Here is a 27,168-nt window from a genome sequence, read left to right as displayed (position 1 = left end):
AACTGCTTGGCTAATTATGTTAGCCATTATAATTACATCTGATCCAATCTGGCATTAAAAGTAATTATAGCAGGTTTAAGCCACAGAATAAAACTACTGAAAAATTAAAGTTATAATAAACATTTTTTACGTAGAGGAAAATGCTTCTTTTGAAAAACAGCAAACATTGAGGAAATTAAGCTGTGTCAGCTGTTTTCATTTGTAAAGTACCGATTACTCATCTTATGATAATTTTTTATTTCTTTTTTAAAAACACCCTCTCTGAAGCATGCAAACAGTAAGTCTGTGTAGGTTCACATGGTTGGCCATTTGGATACATTTCTTTTGCTGCCTAGCAAATTACCATATTTAGTGGAATTAATGCTAGTCTAATTTAGCATTAGCAATGGAAATATACCTAGTTTTATATTAACATATTACCTACACTAGCAAGTTGTTTTGATTTAAATTAACATGATGTGCTCAAGTGAGTAGAGGTAGATACCTCATTTTTATTCTGAGATACTAAGGACATCTTATACGCAAGTTCAGCACAGATAGGTAGAACAATCATTTCACTGTGTAGCATGACAAGCTCACAGCAGCAACACTGATGAGCTTGATTGGATGCTATAGGATGATGGCTAGATGAGAGACCTTGTATAAGAATATATGTAAGAAATAATAGGAAGGTCTGGGTATAAATACCCCCAAAATACTAATTTATAATAATTGAGTAGGTTTAGTTAAATACATTTTCCACCCCTGCCTTTAAATATCAGTGTGTTAAGGTTTTATGTGTATTGAGGTTATTAATTGCATTATATTATGTTAAATCATAGTATTACATCAGACTATTGCATCACTTTAATTAATATAATATAATGTTATACTGTATAATGTATATAACATGTAAACTGTATGTATATATATATATATATATATATATATATATATATATATATATATATATATATATATATATATATATATATTTATATATATATATATATATATATATATATATATATATATATATATATATATATATATATATAATTGTATTTTATTTATTCTGTAAAAACTGTTTAGATTAATAAACATAAATACAGTTGCTTGAGTCTGTTTATACGTTTGAATGTAGTTATGTGTTATGAAACGACGATTTGAATGTGTCATGAAACGACCGTTTCAACATGTTTATTAGGTCTACTGTACATGTTTATTACAGTCGACTGACAAAATTGGCTGAAAGAAATGAAACGGGGATTGTGCCGGTGACCTCGGTTGAACTATGGCACCTCAGCCACCAGCTACATCAACAGTTCCCAGACCCCTGATCTAAACCAGATTTATTTTGCCTTGTGGTGTTGAGCACAGCTTTATGGTGGAAAATCCCATACTTTATGGACCAGCATTGTCTCGCTCTCTGAAGTGTCTTGCACATTAGCTGTGGACAAAACAAGGGCTGTAAACACATAAGCATATTTCTGATCATTTTATAGAGTGATTTTAATGCATTTCAATGTACATTTATAACGGTTCGTTTTAAATTAGGTCTACCTACTATATAAATAATATACACTCAAGCTTCTACAATGTGAGTTGGGATTTAGCTTCAATAATAACTTTTAAGCATAAGACCAAGTATTTTTTATCATATTAGAATATGTATTTCTGCTTTAACATGGATAGTGTAGAGTGATCTCTCTCTCAAGCTCGATCTTATTTATTAGTATTAATTAATGAGTTATTGCTCTATTTGACAGCTCATTTCCATTTTTAAATGAATGTGTGCATCTTTAGTTAAACTTAAAAGGAGGTAAGAATATGGATGTTTATAATCTAACATGTATTGAACCAAATTTGGGACAGTTTGAAACCCAGTGCTGGTTTAATATGGACCAAGCATCATTTTAACTGAGCAAGATTGGGTTAGAATGTGGAGAAAGCATACTGAGGTGATTTTTTTTAACACATTTAGAGATTGAATGTAAAAATGACTTCAATGTCAATACTTTAGACTCCAGGGCTACAAGATAATATTACAAAAAGCCCTGAGGGCATTTCAGACTAAAACTATAGAACTTTGACTATAAATATAATTGAATTAGTAAATGAATCCAATCTTTATATTTTTTCTTACAAAAGTCAAGTACTTGATTGTCTTATTTATTACAAGAAATTGAATTCAAACAAATTTTCCTTTCGAATTTAGCTAGCAAGTGCACTCTAGCTATCGGTGCAAACTACTTCAGGAAACTACTTTGTTCCCTGTGGGATGAATAAAGTGATCTATTTACTTGTTAGAAAGAGAATTGTGTACATAACATCAAGTTAATGCAGAATATCATTTAAAAAGTTTAACTGAACTATAAATTAAGTTACATGTAACAATTGCAGCTGATTTCTTTTAGTTTTTCTTACACACGAAGTGGAAAATTACAGAATAAACTGTACAATCTACAACGTCCTTTCAATCCTGCACACCAAACCAGTTTGTTCGGTTACTCTTTTATCAACCCGGTTTTGCGCCATAACAACTTAACTAGCTGCCAAAATCGACCTAAAACCAGCAACCTAGTTGTCAAAAAAACGCAACAAAGATATCTTTTCTGGAATTAAATATGGATTTGTCATTTAAAACAGCTAAAAAATGAAGCAGTTAGATTCAAATGGGACTGCTTATGTAATTTTTTTTTTTTTATCTGTACCAAAGTGTGATATGAAATTTATTTTAACGTTTAAAAGATCCCTGGCAACAAAATGTTTTAGAACCCCTGGTCTACCTGATCAACTATAGAAAACCACTGCACTTGTTGTACTCTCTCTAAAACTCTAAAATGTTCTTTTGGTCTGTATGAGCTGTATGAATAAATCACATCTTATGCTAAAAAGAAATAATGCAAGTCATTCTTGAAGAAAACTTCCTAAAGCCTTTCTGTCCCATTTCAGTCTGGCAACAATTACCGTCTGTGATGAAATGAAAGCTCGAGCCAAAATGGCCAAATGCAGAAATGCTGACCATTCCCACAGCCAAGCAAGAGAACATTTCTCCTGAACCCTTAGGATTGTTTATTCGTGAAAATATTTGCACACAAATCAATTTTTACTTTTCTGTATGGCTTGACAAATATAGATAGTTGTTGGTGTTTTTTAATGACTTTTTGTTTATTGTTTATTGTGTGTAAGGCATTAAAATCATTGCATTCTAGAAAAGCTAGAAAAGTAAATTTGCATAAGATATACATGAACCTTTAATACAACTACAAGTACAGACCATCTCTAGTGCACTAAATAGAGGGCTCCAGATAGCAACTGCCCTTGAGGCAATATTAGTCATCCTCGTCATACAGAGAGCAACTACCTTCATCCTCCAGCCTACTTTCTGTCCGCAGGCCAGACGGCAAATCCTGTTGTAAACACTGTGGTTTTCTTGTAACAGAAAAAAGTAGTGAAGATTAAGCAGTCATTTTATCAATGTAATGAAGTCATATTAATCATTTATAGAAAATTATATTTTTGGCACTTTACTAAAATTATTTAATAACAAACCAATTGATATTAATAATTATTGTATTGATTGGTTTGTTTTGTTATTATTGGTTGGTTTGTTCATTTAGTAAGAATTGAATATCTGTAACGTATGAGTTTTACTGCAATTTTAATCTCCAATATTTCATATATTGTATTATAATACATATAGCAGCATTTCAATTTTACATTTTCAGAAGTGAAAAACAGGCACTCTCGAAACCTACTCGGAGTTCACACTGGGAAGTTTTGAGCAAACCCATGTACAAGGGAACTGTGCGATGGAGTGAAGAATTGCCCTATGCCACGCTGATGACCTGAGCTCATCCTTGTGCTCGCACTTTCTTGGTCTTTTCGAGATTTACACACACGCTCACTCACCCACTTTGGTACACGTTCACGTTGAAGAAGCAGACGCCAGCAAGTCTAGGCGCTGATCAGCGGTATTGTTATTAACAGTCTCCCTTGCATGTATTAGGCCATGGTGAGGACACATCCCAGCCTTATGACCTCAGGGCACCGCTTTGTTCTTTCCATAACGCAGACGTAATTATAGCATCTACCTTTCCTTTATGTTTTTTTTTTTTCTTCACACCATGTCCCCTTTTGCCCCACACCTCAGACCGCACCCCACTTTGCTATGATTGCTATTTGCAGGGATCTTCCCTGGATAAAATACCAGAACATTATCTTTTAGAATTGGCATATTAGAATTTGCTTTGATGTTTTAATAACATATTGACTTGATATTGTTTAGAATAATTATATAGCAACAATGCGATTGAAATTCTGAGAAATGATTTCCAAACTGCAGAACAATACATGTTTTTTTTGTGTGGTAAATGCAAATTTCATTCAATAAATTCATAAATTGATCAAATAAATTATTCATTTATATAATAATGTTTTGATTTTTCCAAACTTTGAAGAAACATAATTAGCTTTTATAGTGGGTTATTCCGCATCGTTTATTGTTGTCTCTCTTAACTGGCGAATTCGATTTTGAACGTTTTGTGTCTTACCCTGTTATGAAGCATTGTCACATCAATGATTCAACCATGCATCAGGGCGTAAATAAAAAAGCAGCACATCAATGACATTGTACATTTTAGCTGTTTTTGAGCTTAATGGTGAACTGTAAGAAAGTTTCTAATGTTAAAGACACAGTATATTACTGTAATTTTATAATAATTAGTTCAGGTTATGTTTAACTTTGAGTCCCTGCCAGAGTTCAAGTACAGAAACAATAAAATAGCATCCAAGCAGTAGTGCAAATAGCACATAAATGGAATAAGAGAGGTTATGATACAGTCATTAGAATAACACTGTACAGGTGAAGGGACACAGTGTGATGCCTGCAAGTAATGTAAATCTCAATTAAGTTAAAAAAGAAACTAAAGTTCACAGAAGTTCTCCTGTATTGCTGCTATATAATTATTGAAAATTATATCAGCCTGTGCATTATTACGACATCAAAGCAAATTCTGATCTGCCTATTCAAAAAGGTATTGTTCTGGTATTTCATTCAGGGTACATGCCTGTAAATGGCAATCATAGCATAGTGAGGTGCAGTCTGAGGTGTGGGGCAGACGGGAAAAGTTGAAAAAAGGAACGGTAGATGCTGTAATTATGTCTGCGTCATAAGACGTAAGGCTATAAGTCTCTTAAGGTCATAAGGGTTGGGATGTGTTTTCATCGTGCCCTAATACAATATGTGCAAGAGAGATTGTTAATAGCACCTGTGCCCAGATTTGCCGGCATCTGCTGCTGCTCTACGTATATATGTGCACCAGTATGGTGAGTAAGGATGTAAAGTATGAGCACAAAAATGATCTCAGATCATCTCTGTGAAATTCATCACACATTTCCATTTAGGATGTTTTTGCTTGAAATGTCCCAGTGTGAACTGGAGATCACATTTTCAGCAAATATATGCCCATAATAAACAAACCAACCAATAAAAATAAAACAAACCAATCAATATAATGATCATTTAATCCCTTTCCAATCATCTTACAATTATTTTCACAAAAGTGCTTTTCCCAAACAAATCTTTTTAGAATGAATATGCCTTTTTTTACATTTAAAAAAATTGACTGTTTTATCTTCATTTATTTTTCTATTGCAAGACTATATTTACTCATTGGTTAATCAAGCCGATGTGGTATTTTTTATTTTCATCGTTTGTTAGATAACCAGATTTATTTTTTTTGTACTTATAGTAATAATATTTATGCACGGGTATGAAAGGCCATTTTTCAACAAGAAACCTCTCTGTACCTTTTACTTGCAGTAAAATATATAATGTGATATTGTGGCATAATCATAGGCAACAACCTGTATTGTTTGTTAATAGATAGATGTATTATTGATGGCATTCTGTACATTTTCACTTATTTGTACTACATATTTAAAAGGTGATAATGTTGTCTATATAATATGTATATAATAATATCTTTGTATCAGCTCTATCTATCTATCTATCTATCTATCTATCTATCTATCTATCTATCTATCTATCTATCTATCTATCTATCTATCTATCTATTACATTTGTGTTTGTGTGTGTATATATATATATATATATATATATATATATATATATATATATATATATATATATATATATATATATATATATATATTCCAACCCCACCTACATCACTGAATATGTGATATAAGTATGTATAGAAAGGTCTAAACCGAGATGAATGTTGCCTCCATGTCATTGTACCTCTTTTTAATGACACATTGCAAAAGCCGACCTAGATTTTCTTCTTCTTTTTTTTTTTTTATAATGTCTTAAATTGAGACAGCAGTATAATGCTGGGCATTCTCAGAAAATTGCCTGTCCTTTTCTTTCTTTCTTTCTTTCTTTTTGTCTTTTTCAGCTACTATAAAGTGACCATTCTCAGTGCAGAACTTCTCAGTCAGCTTTTCGCTTGGCGAATAGAGTAATGAATTTTGGCCAATGCTTTTTTTTTTTTTTTTTTTTGCTTTTAACCCAAAAAAAAAAGCACTGGTGATTAAGGAAGTACTTGACGTTCATTTTCAGGGCCTGTCGAGTTTAAACTGGACCTTTTAGTCTGCTGGCTTCAGGATAGAGCACTTAATCAAGATCATATCAGTTTTTCTTCTTCTTTCCAAAGCTTTATGGCTCAGGCTTGTACAGTGTGTTTCAAAATGTGTTTCATGACTGTGTAAGTTCATACCCAAAATGTGCCTATAGGCCGGGTGAAAAGCTTTCGAGGTTTCTGTTAACATTAATTTTGTGTGTAATAGAGGGCAATAAAAATTAACACCCATGATTAACATGTTATTAAAATGAAAAGAGGGGGGAAAAAAACACAAACAGAATACACACAGTTTAAAAGTTTAAAATAAATGTAGTTACATATTATTATCATTAATTAGAGGTTATATAATATTTGTATTTTTATTTATTCTGTCAAGAAAGGTGTGAATATTTTTTCAAGCTATTCAATAATTTATCGAAAGAAAATATAAAAAATAAATAAATACCCAATCGCTTTTAAAATAAAAATATATATATTTTTTATTAAATAGACATAAATATTTCAGTTTCTAAATATTTAGGTGCATATATTTTTTATTATTATTATTATTATTATTATTATTATTATTATTATTATTATTATTATTATTATTGATTCATGTACAATTTTAAAGAACAATTTCTCAGATTCAAATATCATAAAATCGCCTACGTATAAGTAATAATTAAAACATAAAATATAACACAAATGTATGAATTATTTTCTAAATGGTACGTTTTGTTTCATGTATAGATTTTGATATTATAATCCTATAACATTTCTATTAAAAGAAAATGTTTTGAATATATATTTTGTATTATTTGCTAATTAATATCATTGTATGTGTGTGTGTGTGTGTGTGTGTGTGTGTGTGTGTGTGTGTGTGTGTGTGTGTGTGCAGTTGATTGATCAGCTCGGGTGAGCACCGATATCAGCGTGTGCCACCTTTCCATAACACTCTTAATCAACTTAATTAGCTTCTCCCTCGGGTCGCGTGACATAAGCGCGCTCTCGAAGCCAATCAGCTCGCGCGTTCCCGCGGCGCACTGCCACGGCCACACTCCGGAACTGCGTGTGCTCATATGTGGGGCGTTTTTTTTTTACTGTGTGTGTGTGTGTTTGTGTGTGTGTCACGATTTAAGAAAGAACACTCATTTTTACTTCTTCGTTTCGTTTCAATTCGATACATTCGGAAATATATTTCCTCGACATTTTTTGTTGTTGTTTGTTGTGTTTTTGGGAGGACGGAGAATCCACTCCACGGTTTCTCCACGGTTTCGACTCTAAGCGTTCGGTATGGATTAGGTTTCGTGCTCGCGCACTAACCGGCCGAGAAGCTTTGAGACGGTTGTCCGTCACTTTTTATGGCCCCCCGCGTCCAACGATGTCGATGAGTTTCGCGCCCGACGGCCTGGGTTCTGCTGCGGATGCGTCCAAATCGGCGTTCTTGGAGCTCGGACACGGGATCCCCGCCAGCCAGCAGCACTTCTCGGGGATCGCGACTAACGTTTACCCCGCGCACGGGCTGCACTCGGGCGGACACCCGCAGCACGAGAGTCCCTTTTCGTCTGGCGCGTGCCACTACGGCGGACCGCTCGGTTACGGCTACCCCGGTCCACTCAACGCACCCGCACCCGCTCCTGCGTACCTCCACTACCAACAGGGCAACTACAGAAACCCACTGAGCCACAGCAGGAATGACGATGACGGTGAGTGCGCGCTGAACCAGGACAAGCACAAGCCTCGAACCAGAGCTCCTGCCCCGATTCACCACATCTTAGCCATTTTCTATCCTACTACTAAAATAATTATAAACAATGATGCATTTATCATTCATTGTTTTGCAGTTTTATGGACTTCCAAAATTACACGAGACCCAAGTCTGGATATCACAGAGCAAAACTTTGATTTTATTAATACACACTGCACCGGATTACTGCACGGGATTAAACACTATATTCATTTAGGCACCTGGGGTTTGATGAAATAAAAAAAAATAAAAAATAAAAACACACATTGCGAGAAAACAGTTCAAGTAATCCGATATTAATAAACCCACATATTTCAACTGCGTTCACATAAGGCCTGAACTTTTTTTTTATTGTAAGCACTTTTCCCGTTTGAGGGGTTATAGAGTGATTATTGATCAGTCACGCGCTAATAATACTGCTGTATTGATTAAAACATTTCATTCAATTGTAGGAGACATGATTATTATTATTAGTAGTAGTAGTAGTAGTATTAGAAATATCATTATGATTATTATGATGATGACGATGATGATGATGATGATGATGATTATTATTATTATTATTATTATTATTATTATTATTATTATTATTATTATATTGCCCAATCGTCGTGTTTTTCAAATAGTATCCTCTGTACTCTGCAGCATGGAAGGCAAGTCCTCTGTACAATAGAGCAAGGCCTGTATTGAGCACTATAACACAGCTGTGTGTGAGTGTATTAATAATAGGCTTATAAGACTATAAATACTGTCCTGCATTATAACTCGTTCAATTCGATTCGTTTTAATCGTTCAGATATTTAGGAGTAAAATAAAAGGGAAAGGGAAAGGAAAAGTGCAATCAGATTGAAGCGGCACTATTAAATAAGCCTAAAGGCTATTCTCTCATCATTTCTGGTAGTAAATATAGGTTTTATTACATCTGTTGTGTGTTTTAAAAAGTCTTTTATGAGGTATTTTAAAAACGTTTTATAGCCAAGTCAATGGTTTAATCAGTATTATTAATATTCCGAATGGAAGACAAATGGGCGATTTTTTTTTCTGGTGCACTGGGGTTTGATGTGTATTATTGTAACACGTGCTTTTCTTTCTTTGACATGAAGATCACGAGAAGCAGCCGGTGATTGAGAACGGAGAAATCCGTGTGAGTGGTAAAGGGAAGAAGATGCGCAAACCGCGCACAATCTACTCGAGTCTGCAGCTCGCCGCGCTGCATCAGCGCTTCCAGCAGACCCAGTACCTCGCCCTGCCCGAGAGAGCAGACCTGGCAGCCAAACTGGGCCTGACACAGACACAGGTACGAACCTGAACACTGTGATATACACCACACCGACGCAGACAGAAACCAGCCTGGGCTTGAAAAGCTGAGGCCGGCCTTGGAACAAAGGTCACAGCTATTCACAAGATGAACCGGGTTTTAAAGCGCATGGAGCGCATTATTGTTCACATGCGCCATGCACATCTGTACAGTACGAATCAGGTGCATATGATATGAGAGTTGAATTGTGCAGTCAAAAGTACTCAGAAACTCGAAAACGATGTAGATCAATGCATGGCAGGTGCAATAAAACGGAAGACAGCGTTTTTTTTTTTTTTGTCTTTTCACATTTTGTTTCAAATCAGGTTTTGGGGCTTAGGATTTATTCGGACGCTTGAAAGCAATGCAATCTGTATCTGTAATGATCTGCAGTGTTAGGAATGACATTCTGCAAATAATACAACCCCGACAATTGTAGTAGTAGCAGTACTAATAATAATAATAATAATAATAATAATAATAATAATAATAATAATAATAATAGGAAGAATCATTTGTTTTTATGAATATCATAAGCCGAAGTTGTCTAGTGTTTGTTTTCAATTCAACTCTATTTTTTCCCCTTTGTCCTTTTTTTAAGAAAAATATTTTTCGTTTAAATGCTACAGTATTTAAAGGCTGTCGTTTATTTTATGACAGGATGTAAAAAAAAATTGGATTTGTAAATTTGGCAAAACACCATGTATTAATATCTGCCATTTGCCCACATGTCAAAACCAGGCAGTTGAAGCCAAGCTGAGAGCAAACATTACAACATGACAACATGTCAGACACCAATCTTTCACCTTATCTCCAGTAATGATTTTCTGCCACTAACATTTTGAGTGGCCCCAAAAGAAATTGTAAAAAAAAAAATAATAATAAGTAATTCTTTTGCATGTGCTTAAGTCACTTATATGCCTTTACGCCAAACTTGACATTGATGTGTGCTATAAAGGGCCATTGAGCATAGAGAGAAAAATGTAAAATCATTTCTATTGTGATTTTCGAGATGTAATTCCGCTTAAGATTAGTAAAATATTGTCATTTTTGCTATAAAATATACATTCCGAATGTGGGGTTTGTGTACATTTAATTTCTAATTGCAATCACTTTGTGTCAGGTCTATAAGACTGAGCGCAATCTGAGACATAACTCAGGGTAATGGTTAATTTTATTTTATTTTTTTGCATAATTAAAGATATATGAAAATATGAAGTACGCGATTGCGGTTGTGATGCGGAATTTTATGTGGAAACCACAGGCCTGTCTCACACTGGAGTATTATTCTCTCATTGGAGATTGTCTTCTGCATGCTTCATTACGGACTCAATCTTTTGAGTGAGAGCCGCTGTTTCCCCAGTGCTTAAGCAGTGATCCGAAGGACTTTGCTCTTGATTTGTTAAGCCTCTGAGTTAAGAACCCCTTATCCATGGACTTATGAGGGGCACTAAATGGCTTTAAGAAGTCTTTCAGGAAGTATAAAAAATGGCTGAAGCGCATTTAATTAATGTTGTCTTTCTGTGTGTCTACACCGTAGAGCCAAAGGTTTGTAAACAATGCTTACCATTACAGCCAAATGTGCTCATTCAAACTCATTTCTTCCTTTAGTAACTTCAATTCTTCCCAGTCGGCTTTCCATAAGATGTGGGCTGTGGGGAATTGTGTTCATTGGGCCAGTAAGGGCCGACTTCGATGTTATACGAAAATATATGGGGTGCAGTCAATGTTCCAGTTCATCCCAAAGGTGCTAACAGTGGTGTTGATGTCAAGCCTCTGTGCAGAAAACTCAAGATCTTCCAATCTGTACTTAAAAAACAATGTCTTCATGAACACATTATTGTGACGAGGCATGTTGGGTTCTCTTACAAATGCATTATATGCAATTATGTGCTTCAGGTTTTGTCGCAACGGTTTGGGGAAGAAATTCATATTGGTGTGAAGCTAATACAAGGATGCAGCTCATACAAAGTCCTGCTATATTCCTGACTGCTTCAAAATGATATATTTAACAGCAAGTTTGAGTTGCTGCAGAATGATTTCACGTTCACTCATTCAAGCTCTGCATCAAACTAGTTATTTACATATTTATGCTTTTTAACTTTTTTAACTGGTGACTGCATTTTAATTCAATTTTTATTCTTTATTCTCCCTCGTTCCATCACACAGTGACACAATTCTTCATCATTCTCTGTATCTGTTTCACACCTGTTTTGTTTGATTAGACCACACATCACTCCGCCTGCCATCTGTTCAAGAACGCCAACAACCGTGATCAGTCATTTTTGTGCAAATGCATCGACTGTATCAGCGCACCTCATTGCACTTGTCACTAAATCTGACCCAAATTTTTCTTCAGGTTAAATCCACAACCCAACACTTTTTTTTCTCCCTCTCTTCCTGACTGATGGCACACAAACAAGTGTCACACGCCACACATGGTTTGGATCTTCCACGTCCCTTTCACATATATGACTTGGGTCTGGAATCAATCACCCCACTATAAAAGATGTTTGGTGAACCAGTCTTTAAGAATAAAATGCACATCTTTTTTTATAGGGTATATTAAAGCTTGAAGTGGCCAAAGCAATAACAGTTTGAAAGCCGCTGCATGAATTTTACCCGTCTGAGGTTATGGAAAAAAGGTTTGGTGGGAGGTGGCTGGTGGCTCCCCGTTTTTCCAAGGTGTCAATTTCCAATTGAGGTCAAAGACAACAAATACCTTGCCAGCACACACACACACACACACACACACACACACACACACACACACACACACACACACACACACACACAGTATCCTCGTAAGGCCCATCCACTGACATAATTAATAATTAATTTTCAGGAACCATTCATGTTTTGGGTTTTGAATAAAAGTTACATAAATTTTACTTTGAGGATAGTCATAGCTGTGGGAGATGCCTCTTCTCTCTCACACACACACACACACACACACACACACACACACACACACACACACACACACACAGCTGAAGTCCATAAGGCTTATTCAGCATTTTATTTGAGAGAATTAAAAGTAATTTTACAATGAAGTGCATGGCACACATAAAGATAGACACTTACGCACACACACACACACACACACACACACACACACACACACACACACACACACACACACACACGGGGACTATTCTGTATTTAATGAGAAGAAAATTTTTAATTGATTTTACAATGTAGTGCATTACTCCCCCCCCCCCACACACACACACACACACACACTCACACAAACACACATACACACAAACAGATGCACATGCACACATACTTAAGAATATTCTAAATGATTTTACTTTGTAGTGCAGCACGTGCTAAAAAACACCAGAATAAATCACCGAGCTGAATATTAAAATCTCATTGCTCCGACTTTAATGGTGGCACAACAATTTTCTTCTCCACATTAAATTCATACCAAAATGATTCCTCGACTGTGATTTAGTGGAAAACAACAGCCATGCGTAAGATCTGGCCTGCATGTTTACTGCGCCTTTCGGCTTTCTGGGAATCATTTCGTTAACAATTGTGGACCAGGCGTTATTGTTAGACACGTGCGAGCGGCTCTCATAAACAACAGCATTTCAAACTCAATGAGAGAGAAATGTCACTGAGTCCATCTCCAGCAAGACTGACCAAATCTAACTCCAAATTATTTCACCTTTTACTTCATCAAAACACTGACGCATGTCTCATCGTAGATCAGAACGCGCTTTTTTATTATGGGGAAAATAGAATTTTTTTGGAAAAAAAAATAAAAGTTAAAATATATAAAACATTTATAGGCATGCATACACAACAATAATGAATGTATGTGTGTGTGTGTGTGTGTGTGTGTGTGTGTGTGTGTGTGTGTGTGTGTGTGTGTGTGTGTGTGTGCACATATATACCATTGCTAGCTCTTTACTACATCAGTCTATTTTATTCGAATTAAATTTTCTCGCATTCACATTTGATTTCATTGCCAGTTTCACAAACGTGTTTGGTCAGTTGTTTGTTAGTTACAGCGACTATAAAGACCACAGTACCACGTCGTACGGCTATTTTTATATTATATTTTATTTATTATTATTATTTTATTTCATAATGTCGAGTTCATAAAGAAATCCGAAAAATACAACACACGCAACAGTATTTGAATGTACTTTGCGTGAACTTGTGCTCTTAGCAAAACGTGTTTTTTTTTGTTGCATATATATATATATATATATATATATATATATATATATATATATATATATATATATATATATATATATACATATATATATATATATATATATATATACATATATATTTTTAATTAACATTGTAAATTGACTTTATTCTGAGTAGCGATATTCGTGTATCTTAAAGAAAAAAAAATAAGATTCATTTTTCCTTTACTTTGACTTATTTTTTATTTGTGTATTTATTCTAAACTGTGTGTTATAGTCTATAGACGGACATTTTAAATTATATATAATATAAACTTTTTTATATATTATAATATGTATATCTTTATTTATATATTTATATACTATAGACATTATAAACATTATATTCAGGTAAAGAGGGAGAAGTTAGATCATTTATAATTGTATTTATTTTAAGAAATATAAAAGAAAGGAATAAGAAACTGTGTGTTTAAACATTTCTCTCCGTTTTAATTAAAGCAAACGAAGGGAAGCTTTTTGTCCCTTTTGGTTACCTGGAAACCCCCAAATATGGAAACACCAAAACAACATTTCATCTTAATTCAGTTATACTTAGCGATTATGGTGATTATAGCTTTTTTTTTCCAACGTAAGGAATAGAAACGAATAATTATTTTAGCGTCATAAATTAGTTCCTACCCATTTATAGCTAATGCGCAAGGGAAAGCTTTTTGAGACGGTTTAAGGAAGGAACCCTGAGAGGAACCATCAAAAGGGAACACATCCTCATGTGGGTGCCACCGAATCCCCATTATTGTTGAAGTTCATTGATGGAGACTTGAATGTAAAGTTGTTTGCAGCCCAAGCCAATGTATTAGACTGTTTATATTATTTCAACTAATATAATCCTGGTTTTGAAGGTAACCCCTCCAGAGTAACTTCAGCTTTATAATAATACCGCACAGTGCACGTCTAGATATGGTCATATCCATATGTTGTGCAATCCTAATACATGTTATCATATAACCTTTTTGATACTCATCATACTTTTTTTTTTTTTTCAAGGTTAAAATATGGTTTCAGAACAAGCGCTCCAAGTATAAGAAGATCATGAAGCACGGTCCAACCGGACCTGAAGGAGAGCTGCAGGCCGCCCGTGCGCACGCGCAGTCGCCCTGCTCCCCTGCGCTGCCAGCTCTCTGGGACGTGCCCATGGCGGGCAAAAGCGTGCACGCGCATCCCGGCGGCTACATGAACAGTTTCGGCCAGTGGTACCCATCATCCCAGGACACTTTACCCAGACCTCATATGATGTGACTCAGTACGTCTCTGTTCCCGACATTAACTTTAGAGTGATTATACGACATGTCGTATAAAATATCGATACAGAAGTTGCGTCGGTGATTTTTTTTTTTCACTATTTTTTTCTGTGTTTACTACCATGTGAGACTTGTTTTATTAAAGTGTAAATAAGGTTGTGTGTTTAAAGGGGCTGTGACTTTATCCTTGAACAGGTTTTGTTCTCAGTGCTTGTTGATATTATTAATCATCGGTGCTTCTCGGTTTTTATTCGGACTCCATTCATATTTGTTTTGAATAAAAGGACCGATGAAAGGCTGCCAAACACCGTGTCGCCATGTCATGATGCCATGCAATGAACCAAATATTGCACAAGAAAATATAGAAAGATCTTCTAAACATTGATTCAACTAGCGACAAGATCTCTGTGCTTCAATCCTGTCACTTTCTATTCACTGATTACTCTCAATCTGCTCCACATCTCTACTAAAAAATCCAGAAGATAATATCTATAATTCAGGTTCAATTAACAAACATTGAGAGTTTTGGTTTTATATTCGCTGCGTTTTGGTTTGTATTTTATGTTTCCTTTCACTTTTTCATGGGTAAATTATTACATCCAGATTTAGATTTATCTTCAAGCCATATGAAATCTGCATTTGTCTAAATATTGCTTATATAAAAAAGAATTGGCACAAGAACATCACGAATACTACTACTACTACTACTACTATTATTATTAATAATAATAATAATAATAATAATAATAATAATAATGATAATAATTATTAAGATGATAATAATAATAATTATAATAAGAATAATAATAATAATTATGATAGTGATGAAAAACGTCCTGAATTAGGAAATCAAATTTGTTTGTACACAATAAATGTTAACATTTATGTGTATTTTATTGCTTATGGCAAAAAATATTGAAATTCTAATTTTATTCTATATAGAAACAGCCTGGATTGATTCATCAGATTTTGGAGGTTGAACAAATCATTAATTAAAAAAGAAAAACTTTTTCTTGAAATTTCTCAGGTGATTTGAAAATTATTTACATTTCATTTATTATAAATATATATATATATATATATATATATATATATATATATATATATATATATATTTTTTTTTATATATATATAATAATCTGCCTCTCTAGAAAGCAGAGACAGTATCACTGAAAATGTTAAAGAACTCTTTTTTTTTTAATCCCTGATCCATATGATTTCATGTTATGAACTGCTGAATACACTTTTTCTGAAACACTTTTCTGTGGCTTCAGAACAAATCACATAAATGTACTAATGTAAAAGAAAAAAAAAAACTAATTGACGTTACACCCAGAAACTGCACATATGAATTTAAGAAAACACATCAAGTGCTCCGACAAATTTGTCACACACAGTGACTTTGCCTTCAATTTTGAATTTGATTTACATTTTTCACATGGAGTTCACTTCCTTTGATTATATACACACATACATACATTGGACAAAAAAAAAAAAAAAAAACACATCTCAAACCAGATCCATGCTGTATGTAAAAATATTAACATGTGTAAAAAAACTAATGTGAAAAAAGCACATGCTTGCCTGCATGTAATGTGAAAATAAACATATCTTGTAATCGAAAAATCACATTTAAAATATGTAGTATATGTGCAAAAGAAGTGTATAAAAATGATATAAGACTACTGTAAAGGAATTACTTTAAAACAATGGTCTATAAAACTGATTTTAATTCATTTAGAAAATGAACTGAACTGCAACTTTTTGTTCTTTACAGCACAGAATAACACAAAACAGCAGCAAATCTATTTAGGATGAAATGAGGATTAATTATAGGTATCATTTACAAGTGTAATCCACAGCTGTCTGCCTCCTGATGAAGCACGCTAAGTAAAACAAGTGGATCTATCTTCACGTGATCCCAATTACACTCAAAAAATGTTGCACCAGAACACAGGTTTGCTTCATATGAGCCCATAGCCGCCAGGGTGATATGAAAATGGCTGAGTTAGTACACGCTGTTACATTTAGAGACATGCCATCGTAGTTTAGTATCTATAGTATATTATTGGGTGCAATACCACACTAAAAGAAACCCAAAATATGGGGGTTCAAAATTTGTACAAACTGGGCAGGTTGTGGTCAGACAGAGCGGTGGGAAACACAAAAAACTGTCTGCACCTCACAAGGTAATTTCCCTAAGAAAATTCAGACAAATGCTTGCTCAGCATCTGGCAAAGGAATCTGGCACCACGTTCTAAGCTGCTACAACTATGAGAAGACAGCTTGTAATAAATGGTCTTGTGCAAAAATAAGTTTTTTTAGAATGGCTGTGTAGAGACTAAAAACAATGCAGTCTTTAGCAAAGTAGACTATGTATATATATTTTTTTTTCTTCGTATTTTATATATGGCTATTTTAGAAGAAGACCTGTGAAAAGGCTTGATAATTCCTATGGAACATGGAGGTGGGAAATTTTCCAAATCTAAAATATTATCAGTGTTGAAGGATTCATTAGTATAGTATCTCTAGGGAAAGAGAAAAAATCAGCCTGATATGCATTATGGCAGACTAGCATTATAGTGTTCACACACTGTAGACTTCCCCTCATGTTTATCCAAAAGAAAATGTTTAAAAAAAAGTTTTAGGAGTCATTAATCACAATATGCATGCCTGGTTTTTGCACTGCTTGTGCTAGAAATACCTCTTATATTTAAGTAAAATCAGCTCAACTCATCTCAAGCTTTATTGTCATTCCTCCACATACGCAGTATACAAAAGAACGAAATGCCGTTGCCGAGGTGCATAGAGAGTGAAACAGCAGGATAAGCATTAGAGTAAACATTAGACATAGCAGAGTTAAGGTGTGATACATATGAGGTAGATGTGATTAATATGCAGTTGGAATGTTGGTACTGAGGGAACAGAGTTAAGTAAAGTGCGAGTGCACTGTCAGAGTGACCGTCTGCAAGTGTGTAATGTTTAGATCTCCAAGCTCTGTCTAAGGGTAATTAATGCCAGTATGCCATTTCCTGTGAATGATTGATCTTAACTGTTGCACTCAGACGCACATAATCATGAACAACAAAAGGATCACTGTACAAACAAGTTTTGACTGTATGTATTGTCAGGTTATTTCGAAGCTTAACTTCATGAATAGAAAAATTATTAAAATTCTATTTATTTCGTTTCGTTTTGGATTAAGAAATTTATATTTTAGTTGGATAAATCAGGTTATAAAAATATCTTTACAAAATTAGATAGGGGACTTTAAAGGACAGGCTGCATTTGACTGCATTTATTGTGAACTCCAGAATTAATAATAATAAAAACAAATAAAAAAAAAAAAATGAAAGGAATTACTTGTAAAGTATATTAGCATTAAACAAAGTAAAATGTAATTGCTTTTTATACGTTACTAGTTCTTTTTTTAGCTCAATCAATGTAAAGACAAATTTGCTTGCAAAAATCTATAACATTTAACCATCCAGGTCAAATTTAGAGATTTAAAAAACGTATGGATTTACTTGAACGCACCAATAGGGCAGCTGTTAATTATATAAACCCTGTTCCTCCTCTCACACCTGAAGGTTCTGTCTATTGTTAGTGCAACTGCCTCTCTTCACATTTGCGGGAGGAGTTGACTTTCACAGCAGGAGGCCACCTCAGGCCGTAGAGTTTTCATCCATCTTTGCAATCAAAAGGGTGAACGCCCCTTCACTCATCCTGTGATTAAATTCTGGGTTTTTAGGTCCAGCCACCTACCCCCTGTACTGCTCCACTGTTGTCTCTGAAACACTTCACTAGTCCAGAAACTCTGTTAACCATACTTGTGGCTGTAGGCATGAACTCCATACAGCTGGAATGGAAGAAATCTGAAGAACAATATAAGTGGCATAAAACAGATGTTGCGGGCAAAGAAAGCTTCTGCAGATAAAGGAGGCAAAAAATGTTCAAAGAGTTTAACTTGGGCAGGCTCTCATTTTCTTTTCTGGTTATCTGTTTCACACATGATACCTGTAAAGTGTTAAAGGAAGACCATCAAAGACTTTCACCATTTACTTTAAAATAACGTTGATGCCGTTTTCTTAAATATATGTTGTCTTTATGGTTTAATTATCCAATCTTATACAGTTGGTTTTGTTCTTATTTATATTGTATATATAGTGTATAGACAAAATATTTGGGAGATCCAACTTTTTCAGTCATGTGTGGTTCTCTACTGAACTATTATCACAGAATTAAAGGCATACAAATGTATTGGATGCATCTGGATGTGATACTATTGAATGTGTCCTTCACTTGAACTAGAAGACCCAAACCTGTTTCAGCATGGCAATGGTCCTGTGCACAAAGCCAGCTTTACATAAGTTGAACACCTTTGGAATGAATTGGAATGCTGACTGGATCCCAGGCCTCCTCGCTATAGATCCATGCCTGACTTTACTAACACCCTTGTGACTGAATGAGCACAAATCTCAACAAGCACCCTATAAAATTTAGTGGAACATCCTCACAGAAGAGTGGAAGTTATTATAACGGTGAATGGGAACTAAATGTGGAATGGGATGTTTAAAAAAGAGTGAAATCTCGTGGCAATGTGTTCACAAACTTTTTTGCTATAAAATGTGTTTAGATAACTTTATATGTCAAGATTCACCCCCAAAATAAACAAACTGCCATGTGTTTAAATCCATGTGAGCATCTTTAAATCTCCACATAGCTTAAGATGTATTTACCTTCTCAAAACAGCAAACTGGTTATAACTGATACTATGATGTATATTATTGATTTAAACAACTAATGTGTGTATGTTGGTTGATCTGCAAAGAAATATAAAGCTTGAGGTTGAGAACACCTTCCCAAGAATCTAAGTAGAAATTCCAGGTTTAGGGTTTATTTTCTAAGTTGGAGTTACATGTTTGAGTGGAATGTAATGCACAGTAAGTCCACAGTTTTCTTTTTTTTTTATCTTTTAAACTTTTACTTAGCTTGAAAATATCTAATTTGAGCCACCATAACTTTTTTGTTAATATACAACCACAAGCAGGCTTTTTTCATTACATTCATATTCTCAATTTGTCCAATCTATATAAAGTAAAGGCATTTCAACTGTTTGAACAAACCCTGGCTAGTCTAGAGTGCATTAATATATAAAAAGATGAAAGAAAATCAGAGACAGGAGCACCGCTCTACAAAGGTAATGCTCCATTACTGATGATGAAGATGTCCTAAAGATCAGAGAAAAATCAATAGTGATTTAAACATAAGGTCAAACTTAAAATCTTCAAGGGTTCAATTAGTAAACACGCTGGGACTTTACACAAATCACATCCTCGGAGATGGCCCTTAGCTATCTAAAACAGTGGTATCAATGAATGTTTATTCATTCATTGCTGCATTTCTTTCTCACACTGACAGGACATCACTGAAACACAAGACCCTTTCTTTAGAAATCAGGACATCCTAAATATCAATGCAGTCATTAGTTGGACCCTGATTCTTATTCTCACACTAGGCTGTATACATATCAAATGCTACACTGCGAGGTAATTGAGCTAATGACAGGATGGAAAAATTAGAACAGGAACTACACATCTCACCAGGAATATTGTTTCGCAAAGAAAACGGAGTTGCTTTTATAACTCAGGTGGCAGAATACAGTAGCTTTACTGTAACCGCAGCGCTGCAATTTTGAATTTGATGCGTGCATTAACACCCTTGGGCGTTGGTCCTGAAGAAGAAAAGGTGCTTGCTAGGAAGAGAAGAATATGGATGATATATGACTGCCTTTGTGCATGCCGACAAATAACACTTCCCTCTAATGTTTTACTTCCTCAGAAATTCATTTTTTTATTCAATTGTGTGTACCAGCTATTGTAAAACGTTGTCTGGGCTAACGACTTTTTTGCGGGCCCCGGAATAACCTAAAAAAATATATATATAAAACTGAAAAAATAAATTGTAAAATAGCTATATGAAAATGACCCTGACTTAGCTTGGTGAAAAAATAGGTTGTTTTTCTCCAAATAAATATTTTTAGGTTCTCAAACAGTTTTACTTCTGTATATTACACTGTATATTATCTCATTCTTTTATAAGCATTCAAACTATTAAAATATTACTTTATTTATACGTGTACAGCAATCTCCATTAAATACTCAAGCAATAGAGTCTTTTTAATTCTAAATCTTTCAAAAATTGAGGTCATTGAGGTTTATATTAAACCCATTTAATTCAAGTGACCAGACAAACTAAATGCAATAAAACATAACAACTTGTGGGTTGTGTCGTTATTAAAATAAAGAAAATGGAAATCACATCCCCCTTGGCTATACTACACAGATACATTGACCCAACAAAACTGGCTGGCTATAATAGGGGAAACCGGTCATATCTTAATACTAAGGCTGTAAGACTTTTCAGTAGTGATGTTCACGGCACTTTTACCAACATACATTCAAACGGTATTCAGTACCCTGTTCTTTCAGACCTATTCAAACCACCACATGTTCTATACATATTCAATTTATGATCATCAAACAAAAGCTCACTACACTCAACCGCCACTAAGAATAATTACATTTCATGTGTTTGTGAATTTAAATGATTCCAATCATAATGGATATTTTACACACATTACACACCTGACCTGACCTGACCTGACTTAGAGTCTACAACATATTCTTATTCAAATAGTCAAGTCAAGTCAAGTCAAGTCAAGAGGCTTTTATGTCATTTCTACTATACACAGTGGTACACAGTACAGAGTAAAAACGAGACAACGTTCCTCCAGAACCCTGGTGCTACACTAAATAACAGCTTAGAGCTACAACACAACACAAGCTACGTAAAGTGCATCGAGTGCAACCAAGTGCAAACAGTGCAGACGAAAAACAGTACAGACAGACAGTGCAGACAGACAACTCAAGACAAGACACAAAATCCAAGATAGCACCGACCAGTAAACCTACTGTATACTTTGACTATACATTACTGTAAGAAGAGAACTGTAAAAAACTATATATACAATATATAAATAATATAAAATAATATAAAAAATCATTTCAAAAGTGAAAAACATTTGATTTGACACAATCTATTGTAGTTTTTATCTCCCACAATTGAGATCTATAGATGATATTTTCCTTATTTGTTTTCATCTTTGCAACAGATTATGCTATTCAAATCATTTTTCCTCTATTTTGGTTTCATTCCGATGAACCGTGGTTAAGTTTTCATATAAATACTGTGTTTTCAGTCCAATGCTAAAATGCACATGTCACAAATTTGAAATAAGTGTGATGTTTCTGGTAAACCAGTCATCATTTATATTTTTATGTTTACATATCAATCAATTTTCACTGTTCTGAGAGACAAACAGTACAGCACAGCAACCAGAGACTTTGTTAGTCACTCAGCACAATTACATTAAAAGGTTGTTTCCTCGTCTTTCATATTGTGAGTTGTGTCGTTATAAAATCATTTCAATCTTATAAATATAAATCTTATAACCCTCGATTTCTAAAAGTGGTAGTGCATTAAATCACACTGCACTTTTTAAAGTATTTTTAAACCAGCTGAAATTTCACATCTTCATTTCTAGTGTATTAGAGAGTCACTTTCCACAGCAGTGATTGCTGGATTTACGTTTTATACTGAACATGGCATAAAATTAAAGTGTGCAATAAACAATAAACCTTTCAGTATAAATCTGACTGTTAAGAATGTATTCTGACCATAACTAGGTTGTTGTTGTTTCTTGTTGTTCTTCTTCTTGCAGCAACTATGCATATATAAATAAAGGACACCTCATTTAAATAAATACATTAAAATAAAACAAAAACAATCTAAATATATATATATAAAAAAAAGAATATCATTATTCAAACTTAGTTTATAGAGCTAGTCTTAGCTTTGTAAAAATACAAATAGGGCTTAATGTAAAATGGTTTTTGATTGTGAGTGATGCTTACAGCAATAAAGTACCTCATTGCACTTAACATATATGGAAATAAATGTTTATGTATGCATTTTGTGTTTCTCAACCAGCGAGATCTCTGTTAGTAATTAGGATTATAAATATAAACTTGTAGGGCAGTGTTGTGTGTGTGTGTGTGTATATGTGTGTGTGTGTGTGTGTGTGTGTGTGTGTGTGTGTGTGTGTGTGTGTGTGTGTGTGTGTGTGTGTGTGTGTGTTGGGTGCGTGTGAGTAAGTAAGAAAGAGAAAGAAGAGAGAGAGAGAGAGAGAGAGAGAGAGAGAGAGAGAGAGAGAGAGAGAGAGAGAGAGAGAGAGAGAGAGAGAGAGAATCTAGCTTCTTTAAAAGATGAGTGTGGATTGTATTTTGCGTCAAATTAATTGATACTAATTGGCTTTAAATAAAATGATAACAGTAACCCAATGCCCCGAAATGTAAAATATACAGCCTTATTACATGATTCAATTCTACTGAACGGAAATGCAATCAATGTTTGATTCAAGTGAATTGTCGGGTTTTTCAGTAATTCTTCAGAAACAGAAATTATTTTGCTTTTCGGGGAAGCAAAATTATGTTTATTGGCCAAATTATGCAAAAGAATTAAAAAAGAGAGGAAAAGAGAAGAAGAGCATTGCGTATATTTCGAGTCGAATCAAGAAGAAACTCATAAAGAAGGATGTCAAAAGAAAGCAAATGAACGCGACAGTCAGCAAAAAAACATGTGTGGGTTATTTAATAAAAAAAAACCCAACAACTATATATCCAAAATAATTTACGCAAAACAACTTTTCTGAAAGGAAATATAACGTGCTCAGTTTAACTCGACATTACATTAATATACAGTGTAAACATATTCTGATTTCTGGTTGGGTTTTTTACTCTACTTGAATTCCAATTGATATTTATTTTTTGTATCTTCTGATTAAAAAAATCACTTAAAGAAAACAAAGATTGCAGACATCATAGGATATCAGTGGCTTGAAACAGATGATAATATTCTGCTAAAAAGTCTAAAATATCACGTTATCATTTTTTTTACTGTTTTATATGCGTTAATTGTGCGGATTAGATTTAAAATGGCATTTGATTTCAAAGGAAACAGAACTATACGTTTATTTACGTTTATTTACAGTTTTTTCACTCTATCTTTATATATCTAGATAGATAGATAGATAGATAGATAGATAGATAGATAGATAGATAGATAGATAGATAGATAGATAGATAGATAGATAGATAGATAGATAGATAGATAGATAGATAGATAGATAGATAGATAGATAGATATCTTTATGTGTGTTGTGTTGTGTTGTGTTGTGTTGTGTTGTGTTGTGTTGTGTTGGGAAGAGCATCACTTAAATTAACATGTAAAAAAATACAAATCTGGAAATATATGTCATTTTAAGATTTATTTTAATCTGATTTGAAATATGATTGAAATGTGCTTTAAAACTGCTTGTTTTATTAAATAAGTAAAAAAAAAAAAAACTACTCTGCTCATGTATATTTTGCGCATTATTTCCATGTGCATTAAAGCTCTAGTAAACGAGTGGCCCCTGCGTTGTTGTGAGGTCCACTTGACCTGACTTTGACCTGGCTCACTCAGCACAGTCCATTCAACTTGTCTAAACAAGCGCATTACAAAGAACTTCTGTCAGGACTCTGAGCACTGAGCTAACACACCAACACACTGCTCCAGTGAAAACCATGTACAGTTTTCATTCTCGGATATCAGCTCGGATGTTCAGAGAATCTCTCTTCTATTACACTTTTTTTTTGGGAGTGTGATGCACACACACATACATGCATATACAAACGCACACATACACAAACACACACAAAACATCTAACAACTAAGCCATAAATTCTACCAAGAAATGTAATGCTTTGATCTTTCTTGTTCCCAATCCCAAAACAGAACCTTGAATCACTGGCTAATTTATTTAATTGTTCATTTGTATCTTTAAACAATCTAAATATATTATATGCCTTACTGTTTGTCTTGAGACACAACCTTCATCTACTATTTAATAATCATGAATTAATAAAGGGTGGTTTTTAATTTTTTCCATAGTTTTTAAGAATATTCGATCTACTAAAAAAAAAAAAAAACTATGCAAAAACTTTTTGCATTAATATTGTCCAGGGTCTTACCTCAACATGCAACCGAAGCCAAGAAATCCACTTTCACTCCTGCCTTTGTAAATCTGTATTTTCCACCTACATTCCACTTTCGCTTGGTTTTGTGGATCTTGGTGTACTTCTTCACCTATCCCACTCTTTATATATACTGTATATCGCCGGTTTGTTGTAAATACGCACCCACTTGCAAGGCCATGGGAAGAGAAGACGTGTTACTGAATGAAGCAGGGCATCGCAAGGCAAATTATAGGTTATTTTACATCACAAGATTAGAATAATGGTGTTCAATTTGGACAAGCAGAGAAGAGCTATTGAAAAGGGCCAATTACTGACAGGGCAGATTTTGGAGCACTCTAAAAGGCTGATGGTGCACTGAAAAGGGGGATAAGGAGTGGGAGATGTGTTGATTAATGTTGAGAAGAAAATACCTTAATAGAGTCACTGTACACGGAAAATGTGTGGGCTCTTATTGTATTAAAGGTGTCTTGTGGGTTTTAATTGCAGTATATCTGCAGAAAGTGGAAAACAAGACGTCTAATTATTTTAAATCACAGCGGATTCAGGACCCTTGAGGCGACGCAAGCCTCTTGGCAGTGACTGGTATTATTTTTTTTTTTAAGTGGTCTAACAAAGCATTTTTGTAGGATAATTTGGGGGTTTGTTTCATTCTAAAAGTAATCCTAATCACTGGCAAGACATTCCTGAGTTCTACAATCCCACAAGTCCCAAATTGATATTCTCCCTGTGATATGCACCACAAAAGAGAACACTGGTACAGAAGGAAAAGGCTTACAATGCGGAGTGTTTACTATACAGAAGCCATGGCATGCTTGTTTCTAAATGGGTGGTTGGGTTTTTACCTGCAAAGTTCCTGCTAACCTAACTCCCTGCTGCCATCCGAACTTCTTCCCAGTCCACTGGGTGAACTAGGGTTCACTGGTTCACAGCTGTCATGGACAACTCTCTCAATGAATCTTATTTATGTATTTCGAGCAGAACGAGGTTGCCGAGTGATGCCTTCTCTGAAGTCGTTTTTGCCTGGCAGCTGAGCTCCATCTTTTCATGGCGACATATGCGTGCCCCCTAAGCACTGCTGACCGCTGGCTCAACCTGCATTTGCCACCCCAGAGACCCTCGACATAACTTTCTGGAAATTGTTTCTCGGCAAAAAAGGGAACCGAGAGTGAACTCAGCGGTCTTTTTTTACAATCTGTTGCAAGGCAATGTCATATCACATTCGGAGTTCAACAGTTCACACATGCTGCAGGTCTCAAATGTTCGACTGCATTATGGGTGGCTGACCTAAGATCTGAGATGACCCTGTTATCCAACAACAACAAAAAAATCTTTGCCTGATTGAGAAATGTGTCCCAAGTCAGTGCCACCTAGTTCAGCACGACAGTGTGAAGGCCACACACGATGTACAAATCCATGAGAATAGAAATATTGCACATATGGCTAAAGTTTACTGCCCAAGGCTTCATGAGCATTCTGGTATAGATTTCCAAATGGGATTGGCCCAACTTCCCACTAGTTTTACTGTTTTTCTTTAAGAAACAGCTTTTCTAAAGAACTGACAGAATAATCATCCTGCACAGTGCAATACTAAGTGGCTTGACAGGTTTTATCTCTAAATACAACTCTTCACTTTCTTTGTGAACGTAGGTTTGTAATTCAAGCTTCTAGAAAAGCAAGGCAAAGAGATCTTGATGACTAATTGCTATGGGTTGTTCTAAAATGACTCACAGTTCACCAGGCAACCATCTCAGCTATCTCCATTGAGCCACATCATGGATCAAAGTCGCCTACCAAGCAGCTTCTTTCTCTTTTCTTTATTCCATATATTCTCCATCCCTCGGTAATCCTACATCGTCAGATATTGTTCTTCAGATATGAGATTATTGTATGTTAGCCACACAAATTGTTCAACAGTCCTGGTTGGTTTCTCCAGGCCAGCTCTT

At 34.7% G+C, this 27,168-nt stretch overlaps 1 protein-coding gene and 2 long non-coding RNA genes across 3 annotated transcripts; 2 read left to right on the top strand and 1 right to left on the bottom strand.

Moving 5' to 3' along the window:
- Positions 1 to 1,167: 1,167 nt before the first annotated feature.
- LOC310734603 lies at positions 1,168 to 25,523 on the bottom strand. The gene is made up of 2 exons (XR_014536100.1): positions 25,220 to 25,523; positions 1,168 to 1,429 (listed from the first exon to the last, which is right to left on the bottom strand). It is a non-coding gene; the product is annotated as an uncharacterized lncRNA (long non-coding RNA).
- dlx4b (distal-less homeobox 4b) lies at positions 7,615 to 15,391 on the top strand. The gene is made up of 3 exons (XM_083555800.1): positions 7,615 to 8,278; positions 9,423 to 9,616; positions 14,833 to 15,391. Exons 1-3 carry the CDS (start codon positions 7,954 to 7,956, stop codon positions 15,082 to 15,084), a joined length of 771 nt encoding a protein of 256 aa, XP_083411926.1. The 5' UTR covers positions 7,615 to 7,953; the 3' UTR covers positions 15,085 to 15,391.
- LOC310734141 lies at positions 10,199 to 13,510 on the top strand. Its single transcript, XR_014535981.1, has 2 exons — positions 10,199 to 10,319; positions 10,373 to 13,510. It is a non-coding gene; the product is annotated as an uncharacterized lncRNA (long non-coding RNA).
- Positions 25,524 to 27,168: the final 1,645 nt, after the last annotated feature.

This window comes from Silurus aristotelis, assembly GCF_946808225.1.
Source record: "Silurus aristotelis genome assembly, chromosome: 12".
NCBI lineage: Eukaryota > Metazoa > Chordata > Actinopteri > Siluriformes > Siluridae > Silurus > Silurus aristotelis.
This window is presented reverse-complemented; position numbering and strand designations above follow the sequence as displayed.